The 16,364-nt window shown below is 51.9% G+C and overlaps 1 protein-coding gene across 7 annotated transcripts in view; it reads right to left on the reverse strand.

Moving 5' to 3' along the window:
- The window catches only part of Sec16a (SEC16 homolog A, endoplasmic reticulum export factor), a 37,221-nt gene extending 27,796 nt beyond the window's left edge, over positions 1-9,425 (reverse strand). For 4 of the 7 annotated variants that reach the window (XM_074052845.1, XM_074052844.1, XM_074052843.1 and 1 more), the window contains exons 1-2: positions 8,085-8,212; positions 62-3,771 (exon numbers count right to left, since the gene is read on the reverse strand). In XM_074052845.1, the coding sequence (XP_073908946.1) occupies positions 62-3,703 (3,642 nt within the window). In that variant the 5' untranslated portion in view covers positions 3,704-3,771; positions 8,085-8,212. Of the gene's footprint in view, positions 1-61; positions 3,772-8,084; positions 8,213-8,480; positions 8,614-9,236 lie in introns of those variants that run through there. The other 3 variants (XM_074052846.1, XM_074052842.1, XM_074052841.1) reach the window with 3 other exon arrangements.
- Positions 9,426-16,364: the final 6,939 nt, after the last annotated feature.

A 16,364-nucleotide genomic window follows, 5' to 3' on the forward strand; every position in this document is an offset into this window, starting at 1 on the left:
AAAGAAACACACTGGCCAAAGTGAGTAGAGACAGACGGCTAAACAACACTGGTACACTCACCTGGTAATAGAGGGCCATCCCAGGATCCAATAGGTACGGTGAGGGGTACTGAGATTGGTAGCCATCATACAGGGGTCTGTAATAGTAGGACCCTAAGTCCTGAAGTGGTGGGCCATATGCATTCAGAGGTGGTGGGTGAAGCCATGGCTGCTCTGACCGTGTGGCTGCATGGCTGGAGGTGGTAGATATAACTGAAGCACTGGAGGACTGAGGTGGCTGAGGCAGCAGCTGCTGGCCTGTGTCAGCTGGAGCTGGATTTGCTGGTGGTTGGGCCGAGCTGTGGGACCGTCCTTGAGTGGGTGGACTTTCTGGATTTGAAGCTTCCGGAGATGCTGCTAGGTGCACTTGTGGGAGAGAAGTCTGTGGCTGAGGAGACACCAGCTTTGGCTGGGCTCTTTCTAGGCCACAGTGGTCCTGTGCATCGTTTGTCACCTGCTGGTAGAAACGGTCTGGGTTATGCCTCCCAGACCCAGATTGTCTGGGATGATTAGCAACAGCCTGCTGAGAAGCTGTGCTGTCCGAATGGGAAGGGCTATACATTCTCCCAGGATTTTCCAAAGTTTTATTTAATGTGAAGTCTAGAGCGCCAACAATTTCCTCCTGGTTATTGGAGTGTTCTGCCTTATCACTAGTAGCTACTAAGGTACTGTTTGTGGGTGGAACTAACATCACACCTGTGCTTCCAGCAGGGCTATTAACAAACTCAGGAAGGACCTCTCCTGCATTGTGATTCTTTTGACTTTCTGGAAGAGGGTTCTTTGGAACTGGATGGGATAGCGACTGAACCAGCAAACTGGCAGGCTGGCTAGAAACCATTTCAGAAGACCCAGAACCTCTCAGGGCATTACTCTGGGCAACGCTGCTGGGCAGAGACAAGCCAGTGACAGTGCTGGCTGGGACACCAGACAAAGTTGCATGCTCTCCAGAATCACCACCAAGAGCCCAGCTGCTGTTCCTTGTAGCTTTATCCCCCACAACAGCATCTCCCCAGGACTGATTCTTCTCATCAGGATTCATTAAGGACACAGGAAGATTAGTGGGGTGAGCCAAATTATAGCTTTGATCAGGCTGGGCAATCAAGACAGACTGATTCTGTAAAGATTCAGCAGGCAGTGGGGATAGCAAACTTGCATAACCAGAACTGGCCTGTGTCAGGTCTTCCTCTTCACCCACCTCAGGAGGGTTCTCCAGGTTCTCAGAAGCACCCAGGCCATCTTGGTTCTGCAGCAGGGGGACAGAGCTTGGCTTCTGCAACTGCTGCCCAGACACCCCTCTTCCTTGAGGCTGAACATCTGATGGCTGAGGTTTTGCGGGAACATAAAGTGCAGGAGCAGCAGGGGCTAGAAGGACATTGCCACCAAAATCTGGTAGCTCATTTTGTGCCCAAAGAGTTGTTGCTGGGCTCTCACACTTAACAGCCCCCTGTGTCCTGGCTGAGGGCCTCTTTTCAGGTGTTGGGCGCACAGTATCCAAGGGTAGCCCTGCTGGATACGGAAGTGAATGCCCAGCTTCTGCAGTGGTGGTAAGTGGCAGAGGGCAGGTCTGGGGTGTGAACAGGGTCTCCATGTTGTCTGGCGGCTGTTCTAAGTTGCCTGGGGAGGTGTCAGGCAGTGCAGTAGCTGGTGTGCATTTACTCTGGTGGTCACGGGTCCCCCTCACTTCAACCACCACATTGGCGCGATCTGCCTCCACTGGTTTTACTCCAACTAAGTGGGATTTTACTGGTTCAAAAGAACTGTTTGCACTTGTCTGAAATATCCCTGTAGGTTTCGGGGGACTTGGGGTTGAGGGTTGGGACAAGCTGCTGCAGTAATTCTGACTTGCCGTAGTCTCATCTGTCTCGCCTCCCACAGGTGAAGAGTCAATTTGCTTAAAAAAACTGCCCGAGGCATCATCCTCAGGTTTTCCAACTTCTTGCTGAATAAATGTGCCCACCAATTCTTGGGGCCTGGCAGACCCTGGAGGACTTCTGTGGCTGTGGTTGCTATAGCTGGATGACACACTGTCAGATGGTGTAAGATGCAGTGGCACATCAGCAGCCTCAAGATTCAGCCCCCCACCTCTGGTGAGGCCCACAGCACTGGGCCTAGGGACAGGTGGCCCAGGAAGGGGTCCATATCGGAACTGTTCGCTTGGGGAAGAGGGGTCCAAACTCAGGGGCTCACTTGGTGGGACTTCTTGATTCTGAATAAATTCTAAGTTCTCCACATTCTCATACTGTGATCCATGAGTGTCATGAGTTCCTGTGCTGGCTGTATCACTCCACACATCACCGGCAGTGATTTTACTGGTTTGTTTATCATGCTGGATGCCTACAGACTGAGAAAGGTAAATCTGTGTACTTCCTTCCTGCTGTGCAGTCTCGTTGTTGGAGCCTTTGAGAAAGGCCTGGCAGACACCAGTAGCTCCATGTACAGGTGGGGGCAGATGGCCCAATCCAGGGCTAAAGGAGAAACTATCAAAGTCCATTCTGCCAGCAAAGCCTGCTTTTTCAGATGAAAGATTCTCCTCGTTTTCTGTCTCTTCCCCTTGGAAAAACATTGAGAGAGCTCTTGAGGCTGCTTCCAGTGGGGTCCGGCTAGTCCCTGCCCCTGGGGGATAGTGCACCTGGTTTTCTGGGCTATTTCCCTGAGTGAGGGGATTCATAAGGGCGGGGTCTGGCAAATGCTCTTTATTCACTCTTGGGTTCTGCCTGAACTCCTGGCTTGCCCACATACTCCCAATTCTGGAGTTTTGCCCAAATGTGTGTTTAGGGTGGTAGTTACTCACAAAATGGTTTCCACTTTGCAGGTGGGCTGCCTCGTTTCCTTCACCACCCACCAAGGGTACTGGAGGAGACACTAGTGGGCTGTGAGGCTCACGGCCAGGACCATGGTGCAGGTTGGATGGAGAGGGGAAATGGGAAGAGTTGGTGGCCTGGTGCCCCACACTCTGAACGGTTCCTTCTGGGCAGGACGCGTGGTGCTGATGGGAAGACTGTGGGCCTCCCTGCGCTGGCCCCCACTGACCTGGCATCTGTTCGCTAGACTGGGAAAAGAAAGGGGATACTGCTGGGGCTACCACACCATCATGTGCGGAGTGCCTCAGGGGTCTATCGGGCCCAGACCCACTCTCATGCAGATGGCCCTCATGAGATTGGTCAGGACCCACTCCTGGAATGTAGTGAGGTGGATGTGGTGGATTCTGAACTTCAGGCCCTGAACCAGAACCGACCTCGGTGCTCCTATGCATCTCAGGACCAGGCAATAATGAAGGGATGGACACAGTAGGAAATGGACTGGCATCTGTTCTAGACTGTGACACGGATCCTGGCAGAGGCTCATGGGGTCCTTGCAAACTATCCCCAGCATTTGTGTGGGGCACAGGCAAACCAGGCCACTGAGGAAACACCGGAAGGGCCGGGCCAGGCAAAACGGGAAGGCTGCTCTTGGATGAAGTACTCAACGGTGTATTTTGGAGCGAGTGTCTATTAAAAGCAAACGGATCTGTTACCGGCTGCAAGGGGCAAGTAATTGGAGCTACTGGTGCATTACTACTGGCAGGTCTCCTATAAGGACCGTTGCCCCAGAACATGCTTCGAGGATTCCCAGTCGGAGGGGGTCCAGCCATGCCAGATGGGATTGCTTGGGGTGGCGGCTGCATGTTGGATCTTTCACACAAGGAGATGCTTCTTACAGAGGAGGCAGGGAAGAGCTTTTCCTTAATTTGAGCTGCAAAAGAAAAAGAAAAGATAAACATAAAATCCGTATATTCATAGTCCTGACTGTAATAAAGAAAATTATGAAAAAAGAGACTCAATATGATGCCAAGTCATTTAAATCCTAAGGACTACCTCTCTCTGATCCTGCTACCCCAACAGAGAACTCAGTCCTTGGGAGCTGTTCTGGGAGGGAGTGGATGAAGCAAGGACACTGACAGTTTGGCCATCAGCTAGCTGAGTAGGTACAGACAGCCTGTACCCACTTCGGGATTCCCTACTCAGACTGCTCCTGGAACCTCCCCCCCACCCCCTGCCACTTCCCACATTGGTAGGGATGAGGAGCAATCTAACCACCATGCTGACACATTACCAGAAAATGCCTATTAGTTCTTTATACTTCTCTTTAAACCACCACCAAATCCAGAAAGAGCCACCTCTGCTATTAAGAAAGAAAAATTGGGGCTATGAACATGGTTCAAGTGGTTACTTGCCTATAATGCACAAAACCCAGAGTTCAAACACTAGTCTTGTGAAGAAAGAAAAGAAAAATTGCATTGGGTATGGTAGTACATCCCTGCGATCCCAGCACTGGGGAGGCAGAAACAGGAGTGTTGTGAGCGCAAGGCCATTGAACTACATAAGAAGACCCTGTCTCAAAAACACAAACAGAACTGGAGGAGTGACTCAGGTGGTAGAGCACGTGCCTAGTAAGTGTGAGTTCAAACCCTACTATTGCCAAAAAGCAAAACAAAAAACCCAACACACAAAACAACAAAAAAACACTGCATACCATACTTTTCGTATCTGCTAATTTTAAATCTGGAAAAGAAAACATATCTGTTCTTCAGTTTTCTTTCCTGAGAAGTAGTTACAAAAGCTACTAAATGCCTTTTATCTCAGCATGTAAAATGTCTTATTTTTTTGTATGTGACTGGTTTTCATCTGAAAACAGTGAAACAAAATTGCTTCTGACCCCTGGAGTTGTAGCTATGCTCAGAATAAAAATCCTAAGGAAATTTACAAGAGCTTTACAACCAGGGGACTAGCTGAATTTACACATTTCCAATGGGCAGAATGCCAATGAACCTCTACCAGAAAAGAAAGGGGCAAAACCCTCCGATCCGTTTTCTGTTGCTGTTTGTTGTTTTTCAGTAAGACAGTGAGTACCATCTTGACAAGCTAACCTGTCCTTTCAAGTTCTACACCTTGTATGTCCTTTTCTTTGCATCTGTCCTCCCCAGCACCACCCTCAAGAACAGATGTTTAGCTAATACAAGAGAAAACTAAATCAAAGGGAGAGCTCTTGGTAGGCCTCTAAAGTTTAATCCACACATCTCTGCAGATGTGTACTGTTTTCATCCTCAGAAATCTTTCTGATATTCAGGTAAAAGAAAACAGTGACAGATGTATTTTAAGTAAAGCCATTTACAAATGAAAGCTTCTAACCCCTACCTGAACACTACCCTATAAATCTATTATTCATCATTATCACTACCCACACATGCTCCTACCTATGTCAACACGGGAGACCCTTTCCAACTGGCAAGTACCCAGAAACCCACTTGACTTCAACAGAACTTTTAGAATTAGAACAATACCAGAGTTCACGTGACACCAAGCTGTCATTTTAAAAGAATGTTTGCAGCTTCACTTTACATGAACCAAAAGCAGAAGTAGCTTCCCCTCCCCTGTCTCCCCTCCCCTCCCTGTGAGCTGGGACTCTCCTCCATTTCTGCAGCCACCTGTGGAGCCACCACAGATGCAGAAATCCTGCACCCAAACACAGGATGCACAGGACTTCCAAACCCTTCTGAACCTTGGCTGCCAAGAGAAACAGGCATTCTAGGCTGTCCTACAACACAAGACCTTCAACCACTCTAAATAGTTTAAAAAAAAAAACCTAAAATAAAATAAAATAAAATACACAACACAGGCCTACAGGGTTGATTTATCAAGGTGTCACTGTGACAGCAAGACTAAGTTTCTACAGAGTGGCTCAGGACAGCCATCTCTCTTTCTGCAACAAGTCTCCACTTACAAAATGAGAGAGTATGATTTCCCCCACCCAACCCACACACCAAGGTCTCTTCCGGATTTACACTTAGGAGATTCTACTCACGGTAGATTCTGAGATGGCCTAATCCTCATCACTTTTTAAAACTGAAGTCTTATCAGAATCTAAGTTGCACAGGTTTATGTGTGAACATTTTCTTAGCAGAAACTTAAAAAATTATTTTCTCAACTCTAATGGACTAAGAATCGTTTTATAAGCAAACACTATCACTTACAAGGGAGCACTCCCAGAGCCCCACACTCAACTGAGAGCTTTTTAGCAATATACCAATTTAATGTGAACAAGCTTATGACCTGAACATTATCTTTTAATCTTCTTTAATAATAGAAAATAAACTGCTTACCATTTATCTAGGGTTATAGAAAGTTTTATTCTGTTCAGCAAGTCATCTAACTTTCAAAACTCTGTTTCAGAGACCTGCTCATCTTCTTCCAGATGCATTATTCATAAACCCAGCTCTTCAGCTCAGCTGCCTTGTACCTAACAGGAGTACTTCTGTGGGACTGGGGTATTTATTTTGGAGGTACTGGGGTTTGAACTCAGGGGGGTATTTATTCATTTCTTTTGGTGGTACTCAAGTTTGAACTCAGGGCTTTGTGCTTGGGAGACAGGCGCTCTACTGCTTCTGAGATAGGGTCTAGCTTTTTGCTAGATCCTCTTATTTTAGGCTTCCTCATCATAGCTGGAATGAGAGGCATGCACCACCATGACCAGCTTTTTTCTTCGGATTGATCTGGAACTGAGATCTTCCTGATCTCAGCCTCCCATCTAGAGTATACCACCTCACCTAGCTATTGGTTAAGATGGGGTCTTAGTACTTTTTGTTGGTGCTGGCTTTGAACCACAATCCTCCCGATCTCCCAAGTAGCTACGATTATAGGCATGAGCCAAAGGCACCCGGCTGGATGTGGGTATTTAGCGCGCGCGCGCGCACACACACACACACACACACACACACACACACACACACACTCACTCTCTCTCTCTCACTCACTCTCACTCTACACTGGCCTCTGGTGTAAGTGTAAACCAAAAGGAGCACCAAGAAATACAATCTCCTTCATGGTGACTGCTAGTTACACTCCTATCACACCTGACACAGACATGATAAATTCTACCTGTTCTGAGTTAGAATCTAAACCAAAGACACTTAGATGCTGAAGAAGGCAGTGTCAGAGGGGGTAGAGGACCCTGAACGAAGCTAAAAGTGAGGAAGACCTGCAAGGACACTCTGACATTCATGAATGATGTTTACAGAGCAAGAAGGAATCATTTGAAAATCTACACAGTATCCCAGGGTAGTCTGGAGGTTCACGGAGGTAAATGCCCTGAGGGTAGCCAAGGCACAAAACATGAACTGCAAGATACCAACATGGAAACCCTAAGTAAGGGGATGGGGTAAACAAAACAAAACAAAACAAAAAAAAACTGCAGGAAGGCTGTGTGCTGAAAGTTACAAAAGTATCACTCAAGGACAGCCGTCTGTGAATCTGCTGCTTCTTACTACCCTGTCTGGAGATGGACAATACTGATTAACACCTGCATCGCAAGTATTTGAAATGAAATCTTGAGCAGTCCACGCCCACTCTACAACCCGCTTAAAAACGTTTGTAAGTGAAGCAGCATAAACTGACTCTACGTGGATTCGATGTCTAATATCCAGACTCCTCTAGCCCTTGATACAAAGCACAGCCCTCACCTCCCTTGCGACACCCTCATCACCCTGCCAAGAAATTGCAAATGAACAACACCGCGGCTCTTGGGTTCACATGTAAATGTGTCCCATCCTCAGCCTGAAGTCTTCAAACCAACAAGGACCAAACCCCTTCAGAGCCTTAGACACACAGACGCGCTCCGCCGCCAGGAAAACCTCCTAGGCGTCCTTCGTTTTAAAGAGTTGAAGGCTTCTTCTCAGGCGTCCCCGTCCGGCCATGCTAACGCACCCGCCCAAGCGGCCGCCCGACCGGTCCACGCAGCCCAGCCCGGAGAGCGCCGGCCAGGACTGGTCGGCTCGAGTCCACGTCGGCCCGCGGCTCCCGGGACCGCCCATCAAGGCGACCCGGTCCGCGCCCCCCCCCACCACCCGTGGCGGCCAGAGTTTGTCGCTCTCACCGGCCCCAGCGGCGTCTCGGTCTGGAGACGCACCGCCCGCTCGGGGCTGGGCCCGGTACCCACCGCCCCCTTCCCGGCCCTCGGCAGCCTCGCCCCGCCGGCTGGCCTCTGCCTTCTTCCGCACGCTCGCCCCTCACCCGCGCGGCTGAGACCGGCCCCTCAGGCGCCGCGGGCAAAAGCCCACCCGGCAGCAGCGACGAACACAGACATGGCAGCACCCGCAGCCATCTTGGCACATCCGGCTCCGGTCGCCGCGCCGCCGACGTGTCCGAGACGACGTCAGCGCGCGCTCCGCCCTGTCCCCGCCCCTTTTATCTCGCCGTCGTCCAGTCTTTCACCGCCTCATTCCCTTGGCCCCGCCCCCATCTGCGCCTGTCCTTCATGCCGCATCCTTCACCACGCCCCCCTGGTCCCGCCTCTCGCCTTCATCCAGTCTTTTGCCGCCTCATCCCTTCGTCCCGCCCCCTAAGCCCCGCCTCTCGCCCGCGTCTGTCCTTCACCGCCCCACCCCCGTGGCCCCGCCCCTCACCCACCTGCCGGGGTCGGGCGCACCAGCCCCGCCACGGGACATTGCCTTGGTTACGCTGGCTCTAGCTCCCATTCTTCTAGTTTTAAACACAGGATTCTTCAATCGAGTTTGAAACACTGAAGTCAGCAGCTTCAGCCATCAAGAACGGCTATTCCGCGAAACCGAGAGTCCGAGGGGGCCTGGCTACCGGCGCGCTCCTCCCATTTTTTTCCGTTGGAGTCGGCTGGATGCCGTCGGGACGACTGCGCATGCGCCACAGTCACCAACCCCTTCACCCCACTCCCCCGCTCTTGGGCAGCCGGGCGGGTGCTAACGTCTGGTGCGCACGCGCACGCTCCGGCCCCGCGTTCGTTGCCTGGTTACGGTTTGCGGACTCCGCGGGCTCCGCCAGCGCAGTGGGGTTAGCTGAACGCACCGGGGCTGCCTTCCTTGGCGCTGGTCGGACCACACTCGGAAGCCCCAGCTTCCGGCTGCCGGGTCCGCCAGACTCCTCCTCTGCGCCAGAGGCCGCAGCCCCTGGACGGTGCGCGGGACCTGGCCGCCTCAACGTCCCCTACTGGGGGGCACCTAGATCGGAGGCAGGTAGGGACAAAGCTAGGTTGCCGAACTGGCGGTCCGCGGCCGCCCCTCCCATCGCCCGCCTGGTGCCCAGTGCCGGCCCTCGGTGAGGATCTCGGGAAGAGGTGGGTGCTGTCATCTTGTCCTCACCTCCGTGATGAGGTCGGCAGGGCGGAAGCGCCACCAGGCCCGGCACACTCACCTGTGCACCCCTGTCTGGAGGCCCAGGTCACCAACCCCTCGGCACCTTCCAGAGGTGTGCCGGCCTTCCATTCGCCCAGCGCCCGCGGCCTAGCCCGATGGCAGCTACTGCTTCAGTAGCTGAGGCCGCCCGGGGTGGGAAGCCACCTGGTTCCCGGTGCACCTGGAAGCAGGGAAGGAGGAGGGAACGTGGTGACGCTGAGCAGCCACGCAGGCAGAACTGTGGGTGCTGCGGGCGGTTTCAGCCCATCTGACGTGGCACTGTGGGCCACTACCTAAGCTAACATTTGCCTTTCAGGAGGCAGGTTCCCAGCCTGTTTCAACACAGTGGGGGCACGTGATAGACTCCACCCTGTGCCCCTAGGAGAGGCAGCAGCACCCATCCCCACTGCCTTGATCTGCTTCTTCCCCACTGTGGTCAAAGTTCTCTGAGTCAATTTGTCCCACCGGACTCCTCAACAGAGAGGTGTCACTGTCAACTTCCCCAGGTGAGGGGAAGCAGAGGTGAAACTGATGCTCTTAATCTGGGGCTCACTCCTCTCCCCCCTCCTTCTCCTCAGCTTGTATTCAGACAACCCAAGACTGGCCGGTGTCCCACCCTGGTGGCTCTAACCTAGAGAGGTCATAAGCTGCAGAAGGCAAACAGTTCTGGGTGTGAAATGCAAGGTCTCCCTACCCCAGCAGGGCAGGGATGTTAGGCAGCTGAGCTGACTACTGTCTAGTTCCTGCAGTGGCCTTAGGGCTGCTCTTTCTTCCCCTTCTCCTTTCTCCTAAGTTGAGGTGTGCATTCTCTATTCATACCCTGGCTTGCCCATCTGGCTTCCGAGCCACAGGGCTACGGCTCTGGGGTCACAGACCCTCCATTTAAGTCCCAGCCTGAACCTAGATGCTGTGCATCCTTCATTCCTTAACCTCTGAAATGGAGTTTAACTGATAAATATAGGCATGAACTGAGACCATCTGGGCAGACGGCATAGGATGATTTGACAGCAGAGCATGCAGGGGCCTGTGCCTAGGAAGTGCCTGCCCACCACAGCCATTGGTACTCCTGGTGACACCACCTTCCCTGCCTTCAGTGTTCCCTGGACTCTCCTCCCAGCCTCTTCCCTTGCTCATGCTCAGAGGCTGGACACAAATGTCTTCTGCTCCCTGCAGCCCCCTAGACGGACAGGAACCAGAACCTGGTGTGAAGCTGTGACCATGCTGAGCCGAAGTGTGCAGAGCATCCAGGACACAGGACTTTTGTACCTGGAAGCTGTGGCAGAAATCTGTCCTTCCTGTCAACACAGCACTTGGTCACATTGTGTTCTCAGTAGCTCCTGCTAACTGTGCTGTCTGGTGTGGTGGCCATTGGGCACTTGCCATATAGCTGGTCTGCACTGAGCTGGGCTCTTAATGTAACACCCACAGTGGAGTGTGAAGAACTCACAGTATTTCTTTGCTGGGTTTTTACTGCATGTTGAAATGGCAGCATTCTGGATATTTTGTATTAAAATACACCAAAGTTATTTCACCTGTTTTTTCTTTAAGTAGAAAATGTAAAATTCCATGTGTGGCTGGCTTTACATTCCTACTAGACAGTGCTGGCTTAGATGGTGTGCAGATGGGGTTGGAGGGTGGGGTTCCTGCTTGACATTCCCAGCCTCATAGTCTCCTAGACTCAAGCTTGAAAGGGTGGAGGCTGCCACATGGAGCCAGGAGGCCGAGGCAGGCTTCCCAAGGAGTGCTGGAAGGGGACAGCAGGGAAAGCTGGGCCTCTGCCCCTCCCTCTCCTGGCACAAAGTTGCAGCACCAAGTGTGCTTCGTGGTGTGTGCCTGCTTTGTGCCTGGTGTTGTGCTCAGCCCCTGCCTCAAACCCTTATCCCGACACCAAGGCTGAGGGTGAGAGGAGAGGGAGGGGTAGCCTCCAGATGCAAGACAGCATCAACTAAGTGGTTTAGGCCAAAACATGTTGGGTCCAGGGGTGGAAAGGCAGGTGGTGGTCATGCCTCATGCTGGGCCTCCTCTAAGGGCCTTCTGGAACTGTCACTAGGCCACCCTGTCACATTATTGTACTGCCATCAGCCTCATGGTGGCTGACCATCCTACACTCTGCATCTCCAGCATCTTGAAGCAGGCTTGGTCATTGGCAGGTCTCAGAATGTTTTTCTTGAATTATGAAGGCAAGTACTAACCATATAAAGCCATATGTAAGCAAAAGGGACAGAGTAGAAAGCATAAAGCAGACATTGATCTCACACCAGCCCAGGGCCACTGGCCATCAGAAGCACAGGGAAAACAGCCTGGAATCCCTTAGCTGTAGTGGGGCTGGAAAAAGCAGGGAGATCTCCTTCCTAACATGGCAACAACAGCTTGCTGAGCCTCTTCTTTTTGCCAGATACTGCTGGGGCTGAGCTGGGGCTGGGGGACTGGCAGGCCCAGCCTCTGGCCCTGGGGGTAGGGTGTGCACAAGACATCTGTGGATGTAGGGGGTGGGGGCATCATGAGGTACTTCACAGAGGAGGCGCTGAATTAGTCTGTGTGGAGCTTCTGCAAGGCCAGTGGGGTGGGGCTCTGCTGAGCACTTTATATGAGATATCTGGAAGAAAGGGGGGCTTCTGGGAGATTTGCAGCCAGGAATGATTCAGTTCAGCCTGCCGCACTGAGAGTTCAGGCTCTCTGGTGATGTGTTAGAAAGCCAGGGCCCAACACAACAAGGGGATTGGACTTTGAGCACATGATAAAAGCACACAAGGGAAGGGTGAGGATAGGTAAGACACCTAAAAAACTAGCTAGCATTTGTTGCCCTTAATGCAGAGAAACTAAAGCAGATACCATAAAAGCAACTGAGGCCAATAGGAGAAGGGGACCAGGAACTAGAGAAAAGGTTAGATCAAAAAGAATGAACCTAGAAGGTAACACCCACGCACAGGAAATCAATGTGAGTCAATGCCCTGTATAGCTATCCTTATCTCAACCAGCAAAAACCCTTGTTCCTTCCTATTATTGCTTATACTCTCTCTACAACAAAATTAGAAATAAGGGCAAAATAGTTTCTGCTGGGTATCGAGGGGGTGGGAGGGAGAGGGAGGGGGTGGAGTGGGTGGTAAGGGAGGAGGTGGGGGCAGGGGGGAGAAATGACCCAAGCCTTGTATGCACATATGAATAATAAAAGAAAAAAAAAAACTGAAAAAAGAAAAAAAAAGCCAGGGCCCAGCATTAGTTCAGGCTCCCTAGGTGAGGGCAGAGCTGCTGGGGCAGACTGATCAGTAAAGCCAACCCCAGGTGATCCCCTGGACTGGGATCTGGCTCTCTCACTGTAACTGCTTGTGCAGCCCCTCGGTCAGTGCCACCAGTCACACACACCAGTCATGTAAGTAGGCACAGCAGCAGGGTGAGAGCCTGAAGCATTGGGATTTAAAATTGCAGTGGGTAGGGAAGGGACAGGGCCTTGGCAGAGCTGGGAGGAGTGCTGATGTCTGAAGGATGCATGGGCTGGGCTGGCTGTGGCCTGGACTCCTGGCCACCTGGCAAAGTGGCCTCCTTGAGCATCAGTTTCCTCATCTGAAGTGACTGCTGAGTGACGTGACCCTATAGGTCCCCTTAGTCCTGTGAAGGAAGGTGTTCCCTTTTTGGACCCATATAGCACTGGCTCGAATAGGTGAGCTTGGTCAGTCATCCATCTCTTCTTTTTTTCCCAGGACTGAGGCTTGAACTCAGGGCCTGCACCTTGAGTCACCCTGCCAGACCTCGTTGTGATGAGTTTTTTCGAGATGGGGGCTTGCAAACTATTTGGGCTGGCTTCGAACCTCCATCCTCCTGATCTCTGCCACCTGAGTAGCTAAGATTACAGGGGTGAGCCGCCAGTGCCCAGCTCTCATCCGTCTGTTTGAGCCTCAGTTTCCTCATGTGAAATGCGGGTGATAACACTGTTGGGGGATGGTCATGGGTAACATGGTGAAAGTCCCCATCAGGAGGATCACCTGCTGGCCAAAAGGGCACTGGCGGGATGTGGTCAGCAGGGGGAGGCAGAGAGCCACCTCCAACTCAGCCCTCCAGGAAGCTCAAGGTGTTGGCCTCAGGGTGGGTCTGAGCTCATTCCACATCTGCCCCCACTGCGGCCAGAGGAAGGTGTGGGCCCTCAAAACCCCAGACACAGCCCCCTCCAGGGGATCACTCACCTATGGACTCCCTGGGAGTGGTTGGTGCTGCATAAATGCTCCTGGAGTTGAGTATGATAGAATAACAGGAAATGGTTATGTTTCAAGCTGAGCCCAGTGGTTTAATCCTCAAGTCCCATAGCGTTGCTTTTAAGTACCAAAGATCTAGTTCCTCTCATCCCGCCCCACGGGCACCGCCAATGCCTGGCAAGCAACCTGGCCTGATGTGGCCAGGCAGGCCGGCCATCCACATCTCCCCTTTCCTTTCTCAGACAAGGAAACAGGGGTTAACAGAAAATAAGTAACTTAGGTAGGTCACACTTTTCCCATGGCTTGGCTTGCTTTTTTCAGTGCCAGAGTGACAAACCCTCTAGTGGAGGGTGTGTTTACATACACAGCCACTGGAGAACACTTTCATCCAGAAACAATGCGGTGAAAGACATCCAGAGTCATAGGAACAGGACGGTGCTTTAGAGAATTATAGATTCATAATGTTTATTGATCACACATCACGTGCTCTGAGGCCCAGGAACGAGCTGCAAGGTCAAGGTTATGTGAAGACTGCTGCAAGTCTACCTCAGAGGACTTCCCACCAGTACCTGCATGGGGCGGGCAAATGAATCTCCAGTGCGCAGACTCACCAGCCTCTTTGAGCCAGGGTGTCTCCACCTTGCTGTGTGGATGGTAGCCGGGGCTGCTGCAGGCTTGAATGATCCTGGTGTATGTGCACAGGTAGAGCACAAAGACCCCCATGGTGATAACAACGACCGCACTATGTTGGAGTCCTCGCCACACACCACTTGGTATGACGGGACCTTTGTATTGGCTGTGAACTGTCCACACATAAGCCCAAGAGGCCAGCTCTATACCCATGGGGACACTCTGGGGACCTCCAGTCCCACAGCTGCCAAGTGCGAAGTGGGAACACAATACCACAGCAGTCAGGACTCATGCAGGATGGACAGTGAGAGGCCACTCAAGATATCCTTAAAGCCTACACCTGGGACAGCATTTCCCCAGAGCAGCCCCACTGAGCCTGTACCTAAGACTCCCTAGATACAAGAGTCCTTAGGGAGGGGGTTTCTTTACACACCCCTCCTAGAGACCCACAGTGCACACAGTACTTCCTGGCCTCCTTCAACAAATCCTGTTTTCCCTGACTGGGATTTCCCACCCGCTGGCCTCCTGCCAGATGCCATCTGGGATTATTGCTGTGGTCTCAACTTGCTGGGGCCACATTGGATCACCCCGTTCAGGTACAGTGTCAAAATACCTTGACAGAAAAGCAAAACATTGCATAGTGTCGGGGTCATGTACCGCCAGGAGCGCTCCACTGTCTGTCTGTGCTGGCGGTGTCGTCCCCTCCAGCACAGGTCCTTGTGTGGTTGTGGATTGGGCTGGGCTACCACTGCTCCATGATGAGCTGCAGCAGTGAAAAGCAATGCCATCTCTCAGCACCTCTGATGTTTTGGGGGAGCAAGACTTTCTGGGTAAGGAAAGAAGTGGCCGTTGGCCATTTGAGTAGCTGGAGGGCTGTGATACTCCACTTCTTGGTCTTGGGGTAACCTTGGTTTGTAGTAACTGATGCCCTTGGGGGTCCCCTCTTTGCCCAGCCACATTTGGGGTTCACTCGGACAATAAGAAGCAAGTCACCAATGCCACAGCTTGTTTCTCTGGGCTGGTGACAGGGGTGCCTGGCTCACCTTGGTCTTCTTTTGAAGTCTAGTCTGCATTGTCCAGGACAGTAGCCACAAGCCACGTGCAGCACAGTCAGTCCATCCTGAAGCGGGAGGTGTCACAAAACGCAGGCTAGATTTTAGGCATCATACCAAAGTCTCTCATGAGCTGTTATCAATTATTTGTTGAAAGATAATATTGTAGATCAATATTGTAGATCAATATCTGAGATGTGTTATTAAAATACACTTTCCCTGTTTCCTTTAACCTTTTACATGTGGCTACCGAAATATTTCAAATGGCCTGTGTGGCTTTGATTGTGTTTCTGTGGGCCAGCGTTGCTCTGAGGAAGCCCTTCTCCTTGGAGAGGTAGGAACTCCACCTGGCACTGCACAGACCGTGATGGAGGGAGGAAGCCTGAGGGGGTGAAGGACCACTCTTGGATTGACTTACTGCCTCCTTGAGTATTGAAAATTGTAAGCTGCCAGATCCCTGGGGGTGTGACACCCCTCCAGCAGGAACCCGGGGCAGGTGTCCAGATGAGCAGACGGGTGCCGCTAGGCTACAGGGGATGTGTCGCTGGGAGATGTATTTGGCTCTTGAAAGGTGACCTGAGGTCTTGGATCCATCTTCTGGGGCTGCTGCAACAGAACACCAAGGACCAGGCAGCATAAGCAACAGACATTTACTCTCTCGGTCCTGTAGGCTGGAGTCCAAGGTCAAGGTGTCACAGGGCTGGTTCCTCCTTAGGCCTTGCTCCTCCCAAAGCCTCTGTCTGTGGCCTGCAGAAGCCATCTTCTCTCCGTGACCTCTGTGCCTGACTGTGTCCTGATCCAGCACCCATGCTGGATTAGCGTCCATCTTAATGACCTCTGTAAGGCCCCTTGTAGTGTCCTCTGACTCCCAGCCAGTGCAACACCATCTTGCAGCAAGCGTCTTTGTTCTCTGTGCCAGACTGTGGCATACAAGTTGTCCTTCCCATGGTGGGATGGTGTCTGCCCAGGTCAGCCAGACCCTGATAAGAGCAAGGAGCCCACATAAACATGCCATTTCCATCTCAACAAACAAGCCAGGCATGGTGGTGTATGACTGTAATCCCAGCACTTGGGAAGCTGAGGCAGGAGGATGGAGAGTTTGATGACAACCTGGCCACATAGCGAGACCCTATCTAAAAAAAAAGAGCAGTGGTTCCCCTGCAGCCTGTCCTTGCATCTGTGGGGATGGACTTTACAAGGTTGACACACTAGTTCTTTCTCTCTTTTTAGAAGTAATGTATTATGGCGAGACTCACAGATCATAAATGAACCATTTTA

This window comes from Castor canadensis, chromosome 13 (genome assembly GCF_047511655.1).
Source record: "Castor canadensis chromosome 13, mCasCan1.hap1v2, whole genome shotgun sequence".
NCBI lineage: Eukaryota > Metazoa > Chordata > Mammalia > Rodentia > Castoridae > Castor > Castor canadensis.